We start from the raw sequence: 20,794 nt of genomic DNA on the forward strand, positions 1-20,794 counted from the left end.
TATGTGAAGCTGTGCCCCCCTGCTGACTGGCAACTCTATTTCCAGCCCTTTGTAGTCCTGTTCAATGCTATTCCTCTACTATATGACTCCAGTCTAGTCTTATTGAAGCTACCTGCCTGCTGTACTGAATAATCTCTGCAGGCCTGGAGACCTCTCCACAACCCACCCTGTCTCCTCTGCCCATCAATGCCTTGGGTGCAATCCCAAATAGCACCATGTTCCCTATATAGAGCATTACTTTTGACCAGGGCCCAGAGGAACAGGTCTCACACCGACCTCGCGGTACATCGAGGAACAGTAGAGGAAACAGTACCTGCCTCGAGAAATCAATAAACGGAAATTGGATCGAGCTGAAGTAACTTGGTATGAATCATCTTGATGTAATCATTCATTCTCATGTGGGAGACGTGCCACCTCTTTCTGCATTAGTCTCATATCCTTATAGAACACACAGTCTGCTGCCAGACTCTGGCCTGTCACATTGTGTGACTGCACGGTGCTCCATGAGGCTCATTGTCACTCTGCAGTTGGCTGTCCCAAGGGTTACTGCAGAACCATGCATGTCTCCGCAACATGTCGAAGTGTTTATGGCAAGCCACCAATGGCCGCCTTTCAGACGAGATCTATTCACAAACCCCCCACGTGAAAAGTTAGATTAAGAAATTCTGTTCGTGCCGCTTCACAGAATAAATTGTAAAAAATGACTCCCGATCAGTTGGAATCAAGGTGGATTGAAATGCTAATTTGCTAAATGAACAAGGCAGTGCAGTTCTGGCCCCAGCTACATGGGGTGAATACTGAGCAGAGGGGATTGTGGTACAAAAGGCCACAGATTGCCATGCTAGCACTTACAGGTACTGTCTCAATTCACACTTCTGCACTGTTTAGAGCATCATAGAGAAGTAGTTTGATATTGAGTCAGGGCCTCAAGATGAAATGTACCTCTTTCAACTAACATTTGCATTTGTTAGTGTTCTTTGGTTTTCCAACGTGTGCCAAGCCAACCCTATCTCTCTAAATGCCCATAAACTCCTATTGTCAAGTACCAATCAGCTAAAAGGCTGTGGTGTTTTTAATGTTGCATTTCAATCAGTGTAACAACCTCAGTCAGCGTTGAGGCCAGACAGACCGGACTCCCTTCGCCCTTTTACATTCGCTATACTGTAAATTCTACTACTTAGCTCACATTTTCTGCATCCCAAATGGCCCCCTTTTCCCTACATTGTGCACTACCCCTGAGAGGCCCTGGTCAGAAGTAGTGTACTATAAAGGTATTATGTTGCCAATTGGGATACACAATTGTCTGTAATAAAGTAGTGTACGGCTGAAGGACTGAGAGAGAGGGAGCGCCACACACACCTCCCCATCCTTCTAGCCCAAACCACCTATCTGAAGAACACTTTCCATAGGAGAAAACAGCCTGTAATAACAGTGTTTGGAAGTTTTCAGTCGACAACATTTGTCAGGCCTAACATGTATGAAGCCTTTTACTGCGATGAAAGCGGTGGCTGAATCCGATGGAATTTCGGCTGGCACATACTGATGAGGTACAGCGTGTTGTGGCAGCTGGCAATTCTCCAGCAATGACAGACCTGCTTTGCATAGCGGTGTGTTGGCATCGATTCAGAGTAATAAAGCTGCTTTCTGGTCATGCAGTTCGAAGTACACTTCCCTCGGCCGTAAAAAATGTATTGAGAAAAAAATGATGTATGTGTTGGAAATTGGTCAGGTTGCTACCTCTCTCTCACACCTTATCTTACCTCACCTCACCTCAGAGGGGCTGTGAAGATAACAGGTGTGCTCTTTGCCACAAGAGTCGTCCTCCTCACCCCACTTCCCCTTTGTCTGCTGTTCATCTGTCTCCTCCAATCACCTCAGAGGGAGGAGGGTGGGCCAGTGTTGTACTGGGGGGCCTCTTTCTGTATTCACAGCACTCTCTTCTCTCTTCCTTTTGAGAGATTGGGATTGTATTTTCAGCAAAGCCCTCTTGCCTGTCTTTACCATTACAGTTTAATATTGAGCTCCAGTGAACTGCTTAGGGGCTGATTTAAAGAGTTAGGGTCCAGAAGGGTCTTCAGCTTCTTAACTCTCACACAGAATAATCAGCAGGGTCTTACTGCATGTTTGTCAGCCTGTAGTCTCCTGTTTTGCTTACAGTATTTCAAGACATTCTTTGATTATCTGGTCTTTAGTTAAGAGGCGTGATCTCTTAAATGGTAACCCTTTCAGCATTATATCCGGTAAAATAACGGATAAATAAAAAATAAAATCAAAATAATTATTCTATGGTTTGGCGTGTTTATGGTTGTACGGGTTCGTTCGTACTTTTACCTGACGCAGGCTTCATGTGAAAACACGAGTCAATGGATTGGCTCATACATGATCTGCAGGTTTCACGTGAAAACACGAGTCAATGGATTGGCTCATACATTGTCCTGATCTGCAGGTTTCACGTGAAAACACGAGTCAATGGATTGGCTCATACATTGACCTGATCTGCAGGTTTCACGTGAAAACACGAGTCAATGGATTGGCTCATACATTGACCTGATCTGCAGGTTTCATGTGAAAACACGAGTCAATGGATTGGCTCATACATTGACCTGATCTGCAGGTTTCACGTGAAAACACGAGTCAATGGATTGGCTCATACATTGACCTGATCTGCAGGTTTCATGTGAAAACACGAGTCAATGGATTGGCTCATACATTGACCTGATCTGCAGGTTTCACGTGAAAACACGAGTCAATGGATTGGCTCATACATTGACCTGATCTGCAGGTTTCACGTGAAAACACGAGTCAATGGATTGGCTCATACATTGACCTGATCTGCAGGTTTCATGTGACAACAGGACTGTTTTCAGACTGTGTGGGTCAGGTCAGCTGCTTGTTGTTAGCCTCGCTCTGAAAAGGAATGGAGCTAGTTCTGAAAGAACAGGGAATGTTCTGGTTAACTTGACTGACGTTGTTGTCCCATTGGGGAAATGTTGTTGCAGTATCATGTACATGTTTAAATTACAGTAGACTACAAATCACAATACAAAATTCACAAGTTCCATCCAGCATATACAGATGAAAGAAGACCAGCTGGTAGATAGGAACATTAACCAGCTGTTTAGAGGGATATCACACCTGACACCAATGATTGTCTAGTTTTGTAATGTCAATGATTGGACACCGGTCGGTGATGGTGTTTGTTTGTCTCCAGTTTAGATTGTGTTGTGATGTTTCACTTCAGCAGCGTATCACATTGCATCTGTTCAGTCAGTTTAAAACTATTCATTATATCAACTATATCAACTATATATCAACTATATATGTTTCTGAATTCTAGGATAATAGAGAAATATAGTTTCTCAGTACAATATAACATCATCATACATGTCTACTTTTCCTGTTACATGTCCTAAAGTCTCCCCATTACTTCCCTGTTGTTCCTCTGTCTGCTGTTGTGGTTGCAGCACTTCCTCTTGGCCTCCAAGTTCATCCTGACCTTTGTGATCCCAGACGTCCCCAAACACATCCAGATCAAACTGTCACGTCTGGAGTTTGAGTCCCTGGAGGCTCTGAAGAAAAGGGTAAGTTTGACTGACTGACTGAACCCCTTAACTGTATGGTGTGTTGAATAACACTAGCATGACATACAGAGTGGTTTGACCTAACTTGAGTCTATTAAGGTGAAAAAAAGCAGGTACCATCACTCAACCTTAAACTCAACTTTTTTGGGGGTGTGTATAAACCAAAAAACTATGAAGTTCCCAAAAATAACATGAAGGGACTTCAAGGTGAATAAAATGTAGTAACCCTAGATGAAGGAAAGCCACAGACTTCTGGGTGGATAAGCTGGGTATATGAGGTGTACGGCTGACGTGACTCTCTCTGAGACACCCATCAGGTTTATCATCTAGGTCTGATGGTTTAATGATCCATGTAGAAGGTTGTTCACGCTGCAGCTAACTAACAAACTGTGTGTGCGTGTGCAATATTGTAATGTGTTAATGAGGCTCTGCTATTTTGGCAGATGTTTATCACCTTGCATGTAGCTCAGAAGCAGGTCACACACACTCACACAGAGGACACCATCATCTGATTTCCCAGCACCAGAAAGAACCTGTCTATAAACGGCTTACATACCGTGTATAATTAAGGACAAAACAACAGATTATTTAGCAGAATAATGCAGACCCATATTTCTCTCCATAACAGAATAATGCAGACCCATATTTCTCTCCATAACAGAATAATGCAGACCCATATTTCTCTCCATAACAGAATAATGCAGACCCATATTTCTCTCCATAACAGAATAATGCAGACCCATATTTCTCTCCATAACAGAATAATGCAGACCCATATTTCTCTCCATAACAGAATATCACAGACCCATATTTCTCCATAACAGAATAATGCAGACCCATATTTCTCTCCATAACAGAATAATGCAGACCCATATCTCTCTCCATAACAGAATAACACAGACCCATATCTCTCTCCATAACAGAATAACACAGACCCATATCTCTCCATAACAGAATAATGCAGACCCATATCTCTCTCCATAACAGAATAACACAGACCCATATCTCTCCATAACAGAATAATTCAGACCCATATCTCTCCATAACAGAATAATGCAGACCCATCTCTCTCTCCACAATACATTAAGGCATACCCATATCTCTCTCCAAAACACCATAATGCAGACCCATATCTCTCTCCATAATACATTAAGGCATACCCATATCTCTCTCCATAACAGAATAATGCAGACCCATATCTCTCTCCATAACACCATAATGCAGACCCATCTCTCTCCATAACAGGATAACACAGACCCATATTTCTCTCCATAACACCATAATGCAGACCCATCTCTCTCTCCATAATAGAATAATGCAGACCCATATCTCTCTCCATAACAGAATAATGCAGACCCATATCTCTCTCCATAACAGAATAATGCAGACCCATATCTCTCCATAACACCATAATACAGACCCATATATCTCACCATAATGCAGACCCATCTCTCTCCATAACACCATAATGCAGACCCATATCTCTGACCATAACACCATAATGCAGACCCATATCTCTCCATAACACCATAATACAGACACATATCTCTCTCCATAACAGCTTCATGTAATGTATTCAGTCCCTCAATACATCTCCCAGAGCACTTCAGTAAAGATAAATGACAGGAGTTAGGTTAATGGTATTGATATGAGTATGCTGTTGAGCAGTAGCTTGCCTCAGCTTGGCACTGCAGTCATTTACTGGATTAAGGCTGAGTGCTTCAGCAATAAGCTAGCATGTCTTAGCTAGCTATCATTTCTCTCAGCACTGCAGAAAGAAGGGCGGGCCATGAAATACATCACATTGATTGGTGGTATTTCTGATGCTTCTTGTCCAGCTGAATGTTGAATTTAAGCAGATTTTAACAGGATTGGTTGATTTCTTGGTTTGTTTGTGCAGAGCCAGGCCCATGGGCGGTAAGTTGCTTTGGGTCGTCTGACTGAACTCTGCTATGCAGGTTGTGAGTTTGTCTGGTTATGGTTTGAATTGAAAGCTTCACCTATAATACCTAATGCCTGATATTAATCCTGTGAATAGAGATGGATAAGCTACTTAATAATGTCTACGTGTCTTGCCCAAGTTGGTCTTGTGGTGAAGTTTGTGTATGGTATGTGTTGTGATGGTACTTGGTTACTGCCTTGTGCTGAACCGACTGTTTTCAAGCCATTCCCAGGCACATGAGTAGTGCCCCTGCTACCATGGCTATTGAATGTCTTGCCGTTTGTCTTAATAACTCTTCCTCATAAGTCATTCATTTTAATCTCCCTCTAGCACTGTCCTTCTCCTCATCCCACCATCAAAACCCAATTCATATCATCTTGTGGCTGTCCATCTTGATTCCTAATCATTACAGATATTCTCAAGTTTGACATGGCCTTTGCTTCATCAGGTTAAACATTCTTGATGAAATTAATTCACTCCACCTTTGGCCTTTTCTCTATATCACTAATGATCCCAGCCAGCCAGCCAGGCAGGCAGTGAGTCAGCAAGTCGGTCGGGCAGGCAGTCGGCAGGCGGGTGGGCATTCGGCAGGGCGGGCATTCGGCATGGCGGGCATTCGGCAGGGCGGGCAGTCGGCCAGCCAGACAGGGCGGGCGGGCAGTCGGCCAGCCAGACAGGGCGGTCGGGCGGGCAGTCGGCCAGCCAGACAGGGCGGGCGGGCAGGCAGTCGGCCAGCCAGACAGGGCGGGCGGGCAGTCGGCAGGCCAGGGCAGGCATTGAGTCTGAGTGACAGGAGTTGATGGACCTTTCAGTCAACCCCAAGGTGTTGTATTATGTCAGGTAATCAGTCAGAACCACAGCCTTCCACTGGATATGTCATTATGCATCACCTTGTACTGCAATGTCTACTGATGACGGAAAGAAAGCCTTGATTCCACTGGAGTTTTATTAGGAGTAGAGCTGACGGAAAGAAAGCCTTTATTCCACTGGAGTTTTATTAGGAGTAGAGCTGACAGAAAGAAAGCCTTGATTCCACTGGAGTTTTATTAGGAGTAGAGCTGACAGAAAGGAAGCCTTGATTCCACTGGAGTTTTATTAGTAGTAGAGCTGACAGAAAGAAAGCCTTGATTCCACTGGAGTTTTATTAGGAGTAGAGCTGACAGAAAGGAAGCCTTGATTCCACTGGAGTTTTATTAGGAGTAGAGCTGACAGAAAGAAAGCCTTGATTCCACTGGAGTTTTATTAGGAGTAGAGCTGACAGAAAGGAAGCCTTGATTCCACTGGAGTTTTATTAGGAGTAGAGCTGACAGAAAGAAAGCCTTGATTCCACTGGAGTTTTATTAGGAGTAGAGCTGACAGAAAGGAAGCCTTGATTCCACTGGAGTTTTATTAGGAGTAGAGCTGACAGAAAGAAAGTCTTTATTCCACTGGAGTTTTATTAGGAGTAGAGCTGACAGAAAGAAAGCCTTGATTCCACTGGAGTTTTATTAGGAGTAGAGCTGACAGAAAGAAAGCCTTGATTCCACTGGAGTTTTATTAGGAGTAGAGCTGACAGAAAGAAAGCCTTGATTCCACTGGAGTTTTATTAGGAGTAGAGCTGACAGAAAGAAAGCCTTTATTCCACTGGAGTTTTATTAGGAGTAGAGCTGACAGAAAGAAAGCCTTGATTCCACTGGAGTTTTATTAGGAGTAGAGCTGACAGAAAGAAAGCCTTGATTCCACTGGAGTTTTATTAGGAGTAGAGCTGACAGAAAGAAAGCCTTGATTCCACTGGAGTTTTATTAGGAGTAGAGCTGATGGAAAGAAAGTCTGGCCTAGTCAATCCAACGTTTTCCACCGCTTCAGCAGGCAGAGGCGAATAAGCTGTCTTGCCAGCCAATGGGCTTTGTGGCCTGGGGAAAACCCTTTCCTTCCTCTGGCACAGGGGGAACTGATCAGAGTAGGTGCATGGGCTAAAATCCAGCATTTTCCACTGCTTCAGCAAGGGGAGGGAAGCCATAGATACATACATACATACATACATACATACATACATACATACTGTACAACTAGCTAAGTGTATCTATCACTGAAGGGAGCAGCCAATGTCCTGGGGAAAATCCCTTCCTTCCTTTGGCACAGGAGGAATGTAGTCGTGATCAGAGCAGGTGCCTCACCGGTGGAAACCCCCTATCAACACCTTAGTCGCTGGCTGTCCACCAGCACTAGCCACCACTGCCAGAGGTGACTGTGACCCACTGGAGAGAAGGCCACAGAGACAGATACTGTACTATACAGAGTAGAGGTTGACCGATTTATGGTTGATACCAATTAATCAGCCGATTAAAAAAAATATATAAAAAAATGTTTTTAAATAATGTGTGTGTGTGTGTGTGGTATATATATATATATATATATATATATATATATATATATATATATATATATATATATATATATATAATTTTATTTTTTTTATTTATTATTTTTAATTATTTGAGACGAAATAAATAAATAAATAAAATGATATATATTATTTTTAAATGTATTATTTTTAATTATTTATAATATATTTGTAATAATGACATTTACAACAATACTGAATGAACACTTATTTTAACTTAATATAATACATCAATAAAATCAATTTCTTCTCAAATAAATAATGAAACATGTTCAATTTCGTTTAAATAATGCAAAAACAACGTGTTGGAGAAGAAAGTGAAAGTGCAATATTTGCCATGTAAAAAAGCTAACGTTTAAGTTCTTTGCTCAGAACATGAGAACATATGAAAGCTGGTGGTTCCTTTTAACATGAGACTTCAATATTCCCAGGTAAGAAGTTTTAGGAATTGTAGGACTATTTCTCTCTAATATTTGTATTTCATTAACCTTAGACTATTGGATGTTCTTATAGGCACTATAGTATTGCCAGCCTAATCTCGGGAGTTGATTGGCTTGAAGTCGTAAATAGCGCAATGCTTGAAGCACAGCAAAGAGCTGCTGGCAAAACGCACGAAAGTGCTGTTTGAATGAACGTTTACGAGCCTGCTGCTGCCTACCACCGCTCAGTCAGACTGCTCTATCAAATATCAAATCATAGACTTAATTATAATAACACACAGAAATACGTGCCTTAGGTCATTAATATGGTCAAATCCGGAAACTATCATTTCGAAAACTAAACGTTTATTCTTTCAGTGAAATACGGAACCGTTACGCAAGAGAAGAGACAAAATTTCCTTAGTTAAAATAAATTAATGTTAGCAAGCAGTATTAACTAAATATTCAGGTTTAAAAATATGTACTTGATGTTTGTGGTTAGGTACACATTGGTGCAACGACAGTGCTTTTTTGCACGAATGCGCTTGTTAAATCATCACCCGTTAAGCGAATATATGCAATGCAGGACAAGCTAGATAAACTGGTAATATCATCAACCATGTGTAGTTAACTAGTGATTATGTGAAGACTGATTTGTTTTTTTTCATAAGATAAGTTTAATGCTAGCTAGCAACTTACCTTGGCTCCTTGCTGCACTCGTGTAACAGGTAGACAGCCTGCCACGCAGTCTCCTCGTGTAGTGCAATGTAATCGGCCATAATCGGTGACCAAAAATGCAGATTACCGATTGTTATTGGCCATTCCGATTTAATCGGTCGACCTCTAATACAGAGGAGAGACAGATACTGTACTACATAGAGAGGGGATATAAACTCATCAAAAAAGAAACATCCTCTCACTGTCAACTGCGTTTATTTTCAGCAAACTTAAGATGTGTAAATATTTGTATGAACATAAGATTCAACAACTGAGACATAAACTGAACAAGTTCCACAGACATGTGACTAACAGAAATTGAATAATGTGTCCCTGAACAAAGGGGGGGTCAAAAGTAACAGTCAGTGTCTGGTGTGGCCAACAGCTGCATTAAGTACTGCAGTGCATCTCCTCCTCATGGATTGCACCAGATTTGCCAGTTCTTGCTGTGAGACGTTACCCCACTCTTCCACCAAGGCACCTGCAAGGTCCCAGACATTTCTGGGGGGAAATGGCCCTAGCCCTCACCCTCTGATCCAACAGGTCCCAGACGTGCTCAATGGGATTGAGATCCGGACTTTTCGCTGGCCATGGCAGAACACTGACATTCCTGTCTTGCAGGAAATCACCCACAGAATGAGCAGTATGGCTGGTGGTATTGTCATGCTGGAGGGTCATGTCAGGATGAGCCTGCAAGAAGGATACCACATGAGGGAGGAGGATGTCTTCCCTGTTAACGCACAGCGTTGAGATTGAGCTTGTTGTCATTGCAGGCAGTCTGATGATGCTGTGACACACCACCCCAGACCATGACGGACTCTCCACCTCCAAATCGATCCCGCTCCAGAGTACAGGCCTTGGTGTAACGCTCATTCCTTCGACGATAGACGCAAATCCGACCATCACCCCCGGTGAGACACAACCGCGACTCGTCAGTGAAGAGCTCTTTTTGCCAGTCCTGTCTGGTCCAGCAACGGTGGGTTTGTACCCATAGCTGACGTTGTTGCTGGTGATGTCTGGTGAAGACCTGCCTTACAACAGGCCTACAAGCCCTCAGTCCAGCCTCTCTCAGCCTATTGCGGACAGTCAGCACTGATGGAGGGATTGTGCGTTCTTGGTGTAACTTGGGCAGTTGTTGTTGCCATCCTGTACCTGTCCCGCAGGTGTTATGTTTGGGTGTACCGATCCTGTGCAGGCGTTGTTACACATGGTCTGCCACTGGGAGGATGATCAGCTGTCCACCCTGTATCCCTGTAGTGCTGTCTTAGGCGTCTCACAGTACGGACATTGCAATTTGTTGCCCTGGCCACATCTGCAGTCCTCATGCCTCCTTGCAGCATGCCTAAGGCACGTTCACGCAGATGAGCAGGGACCCTGGGCATCTTTCTTTTGGTGTTTTTCAGAGTCAGTAGAAGTTTTCATAACTGTGACCTTAATTGCCTACACTAAGCTGTTAGTGTCTTAACGACGGTTCCACAGGTGCATGTTCATTAATTGTTTATGGTTCATTGAACATTCATGGGTGTTTAAACCCTTTACGATGAAGATCTGTGAAGTTATTTGGATTGTTATGAATTATTTGAAAGACAGGGTCCTGAAAAAGGGGCGTTTCTTTTTTTGCTTAGTTTATATGCAGTGGCTTGTGAAAGTATTCACCCCCTTGACATTTTTCCTATTTTGTTGCCTTACAAACCCCCAAATCATTTTTTTCTAGGTTGTATCATTTGATTTACACAACATGCCTACCACTTTGAATATGCAAAAATATGCTTAGGGTCATTGTCTTGCTGGAAGGTGAACCTCCATCCCAGTCTCAAATCTCTAGATGACTGAAACAGGTTTCCCTCAAGAATTTCCCTGTATTTAGCGCCATTCCTTCAGTTCTGACCAGTTTCCCAGTCCCTGCTGATAGAAAAACATCCCCACAGCATGATGTTGCCACCACCATGCTTTACTGTGGGGATGGTATTCTCGGGGTGATGAGAGGTGTTGGGTTTGCACCAAACGTAGCGTTTTCCTTGATGGCCAAAAAGCTCAATTTTAGTCTCATCTGACCAGAGTACCTTCTTCCATATGTTTGGGGAGTCTCTCACATGCCTTTTGGCTCCAAACGTATTTACTTTTTTCTGGCCACTCTTCCTTAAAGCCCAGCTCTGTGGAGTGTATGGCTTAAAGTGGTCCTATGGACAGATACTCCGATCGCCGCTGTGGAGCTTTGCAGCTCCTTCAGGGTTCTTTGGTCTCTTTGTTGCCTCTCTTTATTTATTTATTTATTTAACCTTTATTTAACCAGGTAGGCCAGTTGAGAACAATTTCTCATTTACAACTGAGACCTGGCCAAGATAAAGCAAAGCAGTGCGACACAAACAACAACAGTTACACATAAACAAATGTACAGTCAACACAAAATAATAGAAAAATCGATGTACAGTGTGTGCAAATGTAGGGCGGTAGGCAATAAATGGGCCCTAGAGATGAAAATAATTACAATTTAGCATTAATACTGGAGTGATAGATGTGCAGATGATGATGTGCAAGTAGAGATACTGGGGTGCATAAGAGCAAGAGGGTAAGTAATAATATGGGGATGACGTAGTCGGGTGTGCTATTTACAGATTGCCTGTTTACAGGTACGGTAAGCTTCTCAGACAGCTGATGCTTAAAATTAGAGGGAGATCTGACTCCAGCTTCAGAAAATTTTGCAATGTGTTCCAGTCATTGGCAGCAAGCAGAGAACTGGAAGGAAAGGCGGACAATGAAAGTGTTGGCTTTGGGGGAGACCAGTGCAATATACCTGCTGGAGCGCGTGCTACGGGTGGGTGTTGCTATGGCGACCAGCGAGTGAGGGCTTTACCTAGCAAAGACTTATAGATGACCTAAAGCCAGTGGGTTTGATGACGGATATGTAGTGAGGGCCACCCAACGAGAGCATACAGGTCGCAGTGGTGGGTAGTGTATGGGACTTTGGTGATAAAACAGATGGCACTGTGATAGACTACATCAAGTTTACTGAGTAGAGTGTTGGGAGCTATTGTGTCAATTACATCGCCGAAGTCAAGGATTGGTAGGATAGTCCGTTTTATGAGGGTATGTTTAGCGGCATGATTGAAGGAGGCTTTGTTGCGAAATAGGAAGCTGATTCTAGATTTAATTTTGGATTGGAGATGCTTAATGTGAGTCTGGAAAGAGAATTTGCAGTCTAACCAGACACCTAATTATTTGAAGTTGTCCACATATTCTAGGTCAGAACCGTCCAGAGTAGTGATGCTACTTGGGCGGGAGGGTGTGGGCAGCAATCTTTTGAAGAGCATACACTTAGTTTTACTAGCATTTTTAAAAGCAGTTGGAGGCCACGGAAGGAGTGTTGTATGGCGGTGAAGCTCATTTGGGGGGTTGTTAGCACAGTGTCCAAAGAAGGGCCAGATGTATACAGAATGGTGTCATCTGCGTAGAGGTGGATCAGAGAATCACCAGCAGCAAGAGCGACATCATTGATATATTCCTCGAAAAGAGTCGGCCCGAGAATTGAACCCTGTGGCACCCCCATAGAGACTGCCAGAGTTCGGACAACAGGCCTTCCGATTTGACACACCAGGTGAGGCAGTCATTTGAGAAGCAAAGGCTATTGAGCCTGCCGATAAGAATGCGGTGATTGACAGAGTCGAAAGCCTTGGCCAGATCAATGAAGTAGGCTGCACAGTATTGTCTTTTATCGATGGTGGTTATATCGTTTAGGACCTTGAGCGTGGCTGATGTGCACCCCTGACCAGCTCGGAAACCAGGATGCAGAGTGGAGAAGGTACGGTGGGATTTGAAATGGTCGGTGATCTGTTTATTATCTTGTCTTTCGAAGATTTTAGAAAGGCAGGGTAGGATGGATATAGGTCTATAACAGTTTGGGTTGAGAGTGTCTACCCCCTTTTGAAGAGAGGGATGACCGCGGCAGCTTTCCAATCTTTGGGGATCTCAGACGACACGAGAGGTTGAATAGGTTAGTAATGGGGGTTGCAACAATTTTGGCGAATAATTTTTAGAAAGAGAGGGTCCAGATTTGTAGGGATCCAGATTTTTCAGTTCTTTCAGAACATTGGCTGTCTGGAATTGGGTGAAGGAGAAGCGGGGGGGTTTGGGCAAGTTGCTGCAGGGGGTGCTGAGATGTTGGCCAGGGTAGGGGTAGCCAGGTGGAAAGCATGGCCAGCTGTGGAAAAATGCTTATTGAAATTAGCAATTATCGTAGATTTATCGGTGGTGACAGTGTTTCCTATCCTCAGTGCAGTGGGCAGCTGGGAGGAGGTGCTCTTATTCTCCATGGACTTTACAGTGTCCCAGGAGGAGGTACTCTTATTCTCCATGGACTTTACAGTGTCCCAGGAGGAGGTGCTCTTATTCTCCATGAACTTTAGAGTGTCCCAGGAGGAGGTGCTCTTATTCTCCATGGACTTTACAGTGTCCCAGGAGGAGGTGCTCTTATTCTCCATGGACTTTACAGTGTCCCAGGAGGAGGTGCTCTTATTCTCCATGGACTTTACAGTGTCCCAGGAGGAGGTATTCTTATTCTCCATGGACTTTACAGTGTCCCAGGAGGAGGTGCTCTTATTCTCCATGGACTTTACAGTGTCCCAGGAGGAGGTGCTCTTATTCTCCATGGACTTTACAGTGTCCCAGGAGGAGGTGCTCTTATTCTCCATGGACTTTACAGTGTCCTAGGAGGAGGTGCTCTTATTCTCCATGGACTTTAGAGTGTCCCAGGAGGAGGTGCTCTTATTCTCCATGGACTTTACAGTGTCCCAGGAGGAGGTGCTCTTATTCTCCATGGACTTTACAGTGTCCCAGGAGGAGGTGCTCTTATTCTCCATGGACTTTACAGTGTCCCAGGAGGAGGTGCTCTTATTCTCCATGGACTTTACAGTGTCCCAGGAGGAGGTATTCTTATTCTCCATGGACTTTACAGTGTCCCAGGAGGAGGTGCTCTTATTCTCCATGGACTTTACAGTGTCCCAGGAGGAGCTACTCTTATTCTCAATGGACTTTACAGTGTCCCAGGAGGAGCTACTCTTATTCTCCATGGACTTTACAGTGTCCCAGGAGGAGCTACTCTTATTCTCCATGGACTTTACAGTGTCCCAGGAGGAGGTGCTCTTATTCTCCATGGACTTTAGAGTGTCCCAGGAGGAGGTGCTCTTATTCTCCATGGACTTTACAGTGTCCCAGGAGGAGGTGCTCTTATTCTCCATGGACTTTACAGTGTCCCAGGAGGAGGTATTCTTATTCTCCATGGACTTTACAGTGTCCCAGGAGGAGGTGCTCTTATTCTCCATGGACTTTACAGTGTCCCAGGAGGAGGTGCTCTTATTCTCCATGGACTTTACAGTGTCCCAGGAGGAGGTGCTCTTATTCTCCATGGACTTTACAGTGTCCCAGGAGGAGGTATTCTTATTCTCCATGGACTTTACAGTGTCCCAAAACTTTTTGGAATTTGTGCTACAGCAAATTTCTGTTTGAAAAAGCTGGCCTTCGCTTTCCTAACTGACTGAGTATATTGGTTCCCGACTTCCCTGAAAAGTTGCATATCGTGGGGGCTATTCAATGCTAATGCAGAATGCCACAGGATGTTTTTGTGCTGGTCAAGGGCAGTCAAGTCTGGGGTGAACCAAGTGTTATATCTGTTCTTCTACATTTTTTTAACGGGGCATGCTTATTTAAGATGGAGATGAAAGCACTTTAAGAACAACCAGGCATCCTCTATTGTCGGGATGAGGTCAATATCCTTCCAGGATACCCGGGCCAGGCCAATTAGAAAGGCCTGCTTGCTGAAGTGTTTTAAGGAGCGTTTGACAGTGATGAGGGGTGGTCGTTTCACCACGAACCCAGTACGGACTCAGGCAATGAGGCAGTGATCTCTGAGATCCTGGTTGAAGACAGCAGAGGTGTATTTAGAGGGCAGGTTGGTCAGGATGATATCTAAAAGGGTGCCCATTGTTAAGGATTTAGGGTTGTACCTGGTAGGTTCCTTGATAATTTGATTGAGATTGAGGGCATCTAGCTTAGATTGTAAGACGGCCGGGGTGTTAAGCATGTCCCAGTTTAGGTCACCTAACAGTACGAACTCTGAAGATAGATGGGGGTGATCAATTCACATATGGTGTCCAGGGCACAACTGGGGGCTGAGGGGGGTCTATAACAAGCGGCAAAGGTGAGAGACTGGTTTCTGGAAAGGGGGATTTTTAAAAGTAGAAGCTTGAATTGTTTGGGCACAGACCTGGATAGTATGACGGAACTCTGCAGGCTATCTCTGCAGTAGATTGCAACTCCGCCCCCTTTGGCAGTTCTATCTTGTTGGAAAATGTTATAGTTGGGGATGGAAATTTCAGGATTTTTGGTGGCCTTCCTATGCCAGGATTCAGACACGGCTAGGACATCTGGGTTGGCAGAGTGTGCTAAAGCAGTGAATAAAACAAACTTAGGGAGGCGGCTTCTAATGTTAACATGCATGAAACCAATGCTTATATGGTTACAGAAGTCAACAAATGAGAGCACCTGGGGAATGGGAGTGATGCTGGGGGCTGCAGGGCCTGGGTTAACCTCTACATCACCAGAGGAACAAAGGAGGAGTAGAATAAAGTACGGCTTAAAGAACTGGTCGTCTAGTGCGTTCAGAACAGAGAGTAAAGGAGTAGGTTTCTGGGCGTGGGAAGAATAGTTGAGGCATAAGTTAGACAAGGGTATGGTAGGATGTGAGTACAGTGGAGGTAAGCCTAGGCATTGTGTGACAATGAGTGAGGTTTTGTCTCTAGAGGCACCATTTAAGCCAGGGGCGGTCACTGGATGTGTGGGGGGTGGAACATAAGGGCTAGCTAAGGCATATTGAGCAGGGCTGGAGGCTCTACAGTAAATTAAGACAAAAATGACTAACCAAAACAGCAATGGACAAGGCATATTTACATTAGGGATAGGCATGTGTAGCCGAGTGATCATAAGGTCCAGTGAGTGAGTGTGTGTATATGTGTTTAGGGGCTTCGTAGCAGAGGGTGTGAATACATTTACACGCTCCACTTTTCCTTTTTTACATTTTTTAAAAACATTTTTTGAAACAAGTATTTTTTTTCATTTCACTTAACAAATTTGGACTATTTTGTGTATATTTAAAAATCCATTTAAATGACAGGTTGTAATGTAACAAAATAGGAAAAACGCCGAGAGGGATGAATACTAGAGAGACGGATATTGTACTATATCGAGACAGATATTGTACTATAGAAAGAGCTAGAGACAGATACTGTACTATAGCGAGACAGATATTGTACTATAGAAAGAGCTAGAGACAGATACTGTACTATAGAGACAGAAGGCCACAAAAACAGATACTGTACAGAAGACCCTTATTCCAGGTTTAGTCCAGGGCAGAGCACCTTGCGTGTATGTGCATTTTGAGTGTGAGGAGTCCAGTGGTGAGTGTGTGTGTTCTTGTGTTCCTGAGCCTGCTTGCATCTCTCTGTCTGGTGTGAGCCTGGCCAGGCATGACGTCACAGACACAGGAGTGGTTATGTGGGATGATGGCTGAGTCATCGAAGACCTCTGTCACCTCAGACACTCAGAGAGACAGGCCAGCTCAGAGAGAAGCTGCTAGCTGCAGTCCAACTAAACTTCTCTCTCTCTATGGGATTGACTTAAAGTTCATCATCAGAAGAGAGGCTTGTTACTGCAGCCTGATAGTCCGGAAGTTCATCATCAGAAGAGAGGCTTGTTACTGCAGCCTGATAGTCCAGGGAAGTTCATCATCAGGAGAGAGGCTTGTTACTGCAGCCTGATAGTCCAGGGAAGTTCATCATCAGGAGAGAGGCTTGTTACTGCAGCCTGATAGTCCAGGGAAGTTCATCATCAGGAGAGAGGCTTGTTACTGCAGCCTGATAGTCCAGGGAAGTTAATCATCAGAAGAGAGGCTTGTTACTGACGCCTGATAGTCCAGGGAAGTTCATCATCAGGAGAGAGGCTTGTTACTGACGCCTGATAGTCCAGGGAAGTTCATCATCAGGAGAGAGGCTTGTTACTGACGCCTGATAGTCCAGGGAAGTTCATCATCAGGAGAGAGGCTTGTTACTGACGCCTGATAGTCCAGGGAATTTCATCATCAGGAGAGAGGCTTGTTACTGACGCCTGATAGTCCAGGGAAGTTCATCATCAGGAGAGAGGCTTGTTACTGACGCCTGATAGTCCAGGGAAGTTCATCATCAGGAGAGAGGCTTGTTACTGACGCCTGATAGTCCAGGGAAGTTCATCATCAGGAGAGAGGCTTGTTACTGACGCCTGATAGTCCAGGGAAGTTGGGGCCCAGTGCAGAGAGGAATACAAGATGGGATGAAAATGGGGCATACGTAGTAGTGAATATGGATATGCGTCGCCTCTGTTTCTACAGTGCAGTGAGTGGGAGGTATATCCTAGTACATAGGCCACAACCTGAGCAGTGCAGTGTGAGAGAGAGGCCCTCCCTGTCAATCTGCTGGGGATGCTTTATAAAGCCCTCTGCTTCAGCCTTCCTCCTACATGATCAATACTAACATGCCTAGGCAATTAGCTCAACATGCTGGAAAACCAGGGCATTAGTTGACTTACTAGTGTATACTACAGGGAGAGGGGCTGTAGGAGGGAGGGGTCTGGACAGTACAGTGTGCTGGAGCTTTGTTACAACGTGACCGTGGACTTCCCATCCCTCCTGTCTCTCTCCCTCTACCTGCCTGCCTGCCTCTCTCTCTCTCTCTCTCTCTCTCTCTCTCTCTCTCTCTCTCTACCTCTATCTCTCTCTCTCTCTCTCTCTACCTCTCTCTCTCTCTCTCTCTACCTCTCTCTCTCTACCTCACTGCCTGCCCCTCTCCTCCCTCCTCTCTCTCTCTACCTCGCTGCCTGCCCCTCTCCTCCCTCCTCTCTCTCTCTGCCTCGCTGCCTGCCCCTCTCCTCCCTCCTCTCTCTCTCTGCCTCGCTGCCTGCCCCTCTTCTCCCTCCTCTCTCTCTCTACCTCGCTGCCTGCCCCTCTCCTCCCTCCTCTCTCTCTCTCTACCTCGCTGCCTGCCCCTCTCCTCCCTCCTCTCTCTCTATCTCGCTGCCTGCCCCTCTCCTCCCTCCTCTCTCTCTCTGCCTCGCTGCCTGCCCCTCTCCTGCCTCCTCTCTCTCTCTGCCTCGCTGCCTGCCCCTCTCCTCCCTCCTCTCTCTCTCTCTACCTCGCTGCCTGCCCCTCTCCTCTCTCGCTCTACCTCGCTGCCTGCCCCTCTCCTCCCTCCTCTCTCTCTCTACCTCGCTGCCTGCCCCTCTCCTCCCTCCTCTCTCTCTCTGCCTCGCTGCCTGCCCCTCTTCTCCCTTCTCCCTCCTCTCTCTCTCTGCCTCGCTGCCTGCCCCTCTTCTCCCTTCTCCCTCCTCTCTCTCTCTACCTCACTGCCTGCCCCTCTCCTCCCTCCTCTCTCTCTCTCTACCTCGCTGCCTGCCCCTCTCCTCCCTCCTCTCGCTCTACCTCACTGCCTGCCCCTCTTCTCCCTCCTCTCTCTCTCTCTCTCTACCTCACTGCCTCTCCCTCTCCTCCCTCCTCTCTCTCTCTCTACCTCACTGCCTGCCCCTCTTCTCCCTCCTCTCTCTCTACCTCACTGCCTGCCTCTTCTCCCTCCTCTCTCTCTCTCTCTCTCTCTCTCTATATCTACCTCACTGCCTGCCCCTCTTCTCCGTCCTCTCTCTCTCTACCTTGCTGCCGGCCCCTCCCTCCTCTCTCTCTACCTCGCTGCCTGCCCCTCTCCTCCCTCCTCTCTCTCTACCTCTCTGCCTGCCCCTCTCCTCCCTCCTCTCTCTCTCCTCTGATAAGTGGTGTGAGCTGTGAAGGCATCATTTATTGCCATGGGCTTCCCTCAGAGAGGACTTTGTATGGCTCCCGGCAGGATCCTGGCAGCCATTGAACAAGTCTCTGAGCAGGAGGAGTTTGATTTCTGTTACTGCTGAAATTAGAAATGAGATGAATATCCTATGTGGCGCGAGTGTGTATGTGTCTGTCTGTGTGTTTTTCGTTGCACTGTAGTTATGGCGACTACAACGACAAGTGCAAACAAGTTACAACCTCAGAATGTTCCGGCAAGTGCAAACAACAGCATAAATACAGACTGCATTTAACAGACCATGACACACTATTAATGTGACTGTCCGTTTGGTTTTCCAGAACAAGTAGCTGCAGTAGATTAGCCTGGGCGGGGTGTTGAGGACAATCCTCCACACTCTCTCCTTGTGGGGAACCGGAGGTCTTTAATCCTGCTCTCCCCTTATGGAATCCACTGTGAATAAAAATACCTCCATCAGCAAAGAAACTCTCCTATTGATCCGTGTGTTGGATTGAAGCGTTAATTGCACGTAACACATTTGAACCCAGAATGTAATTTGCTCGGGTGCGCTGGAGGCAGTGGAATGAATTGATTAAATGTAACTCAGCTGAGATTAGAGTCTGGGGAGAAGGCCTGTGTTGTAAAAAAAGTATTCTATTTTAAAATAAGAAGTCAATCTGGTGAAGATCTCCAGGTCTTGTTAAGAGGTTCCAGAACCACTGTAATTTGGAAATGTAATGCTGTTTTTAAAGCTCTGGTTTCCTCTCCTCGGGAGGCTTAATGTCATTTAGAGAGAGAGAGAGAGAGGAGAACTCTGTATATTTGTTAAAGCAAGCTAACAGTGTGCTTATGTTTGTTTTATTTTAAAAAGCTGCTCCAACACTGAAAAGCGTTAATATTTATATATTATAATATATGCCATTTAGCAGACGCGTTTATCCAAAGCGACTTAATCATGCGTGCATATATTTTAAGTATGGGTGGTCCCAGAAATGGAACCCACTACCTTGTTACAACGGCATGCTCTCCCTTATGGAAACAGATTGCAATCAGAGTGCAGTATACCTGCAGTATGCTGCAAATACTGTGTCCAAAATTATATATATTTTTTTTACTGCAGTACTTTTGCATTGTAACTGCAGTTACGCTGCCAACACAGCATCACCTGGATTTGAATGTAACAAAGTTCAACATTCACCTTCTGCTACCATTTCTGTCAAGCCGTCTACACATACAGTTTGATGCATGCGGTCGATAAATCCAACATGCACCACACCGAACGCACTGCAAGGCAAACACAGCGTTTCCTTGGGAATGAATGTAACTCTGGTGTACCAACATGTAATGACGCTGTCGGTGTGATCGAAGCGTTACAGTGCAGTATAACTGCAGTTATTCTTGCAAATACTGCAACCAAAATACCACAGCCGACAAGTTATTGTACTTTTACTGCAGCTTCAAAAACTACCAGCTGAGCTACAGAGAACAATGTATTCCTTCTATGGAAGCTGAGCTTCCCAGCTGAGCTACAGAGAACAATGTATTCCTTCTATGGAAGCTGAGCTTCCCAGCTGAGCTACAGAGAACAATGTATTCCTTCTATGGAAGCTGAGCTTCCCAGCTGAGCTACAGAGAACAATGTATTCCTTCTATGGAAGCTGAGCTTCCCAGCTGAGCTACAGAGAACAATGTATTCCTTCTATGGAAGCTGAGCTTCCCAGCTGAGCTACAGAGAACAATGTATTCCTTCTATGGAAGCTGAGCTTCCCAGCTGAGCTACAGAGAACAATGTATTCCTTCTATGGAAGCTGAGCTTCCCAGCTGAGCTACAGAGAACAATGTATTCCTTCTATGGAAGCTGAGCTTCCCAGCTGAGCTACAGAGAACAATGTATTCCTTCTATG

General features: G+C 45.1%; 1 protein-coding gene across 4 annotated transcripts in view; it reads left to right on the plus strand.

Moving 5' to 3' along the window:
• Nucleotides 1–20,794, plus strand: part of ano10a (anoctamin 10a) — a 45,856-nt gene that overhangs the window by 21,629 nt on the left and 3,433 nt on the right. For 3 of the 4 annotated variants that reach the window (XM_036966393.1, XM_036966385.1, XM_036966388.1), the window contains 2 exons: nt 3,465–3,581; nt 5,482–5,498. In XM_036966393.1, the coding sequence (XP_036822288.1) occupies nt 3,465–3,581; nt 5,482–5,498 (134 nt within the window). The remainder of the gene's footprint in view (nt 1–3,464; nt 3,582–5,481; nt 5,499–20,794) is intronic. The other variant, XM_036966399.1, reaches the window with a different exon arrangement.

The sequence above is a fragment of the Oncorhynchus mykiss genome, chromosome 3 (genome assembly GCF_013265735.2).
Source record: "Oncorhynchus mykiss isolate Arlee chromosome 3, USDA_OmykA_1.1, whole genome shotgun sequence".
Classification (NCBI taxonomy): Eukaryota; Metazoa; Chordata; class Actinopteri; order Salmoniformes; family Salmonidae; genus Oncorhynchus; species Oncorhynchus mykiss.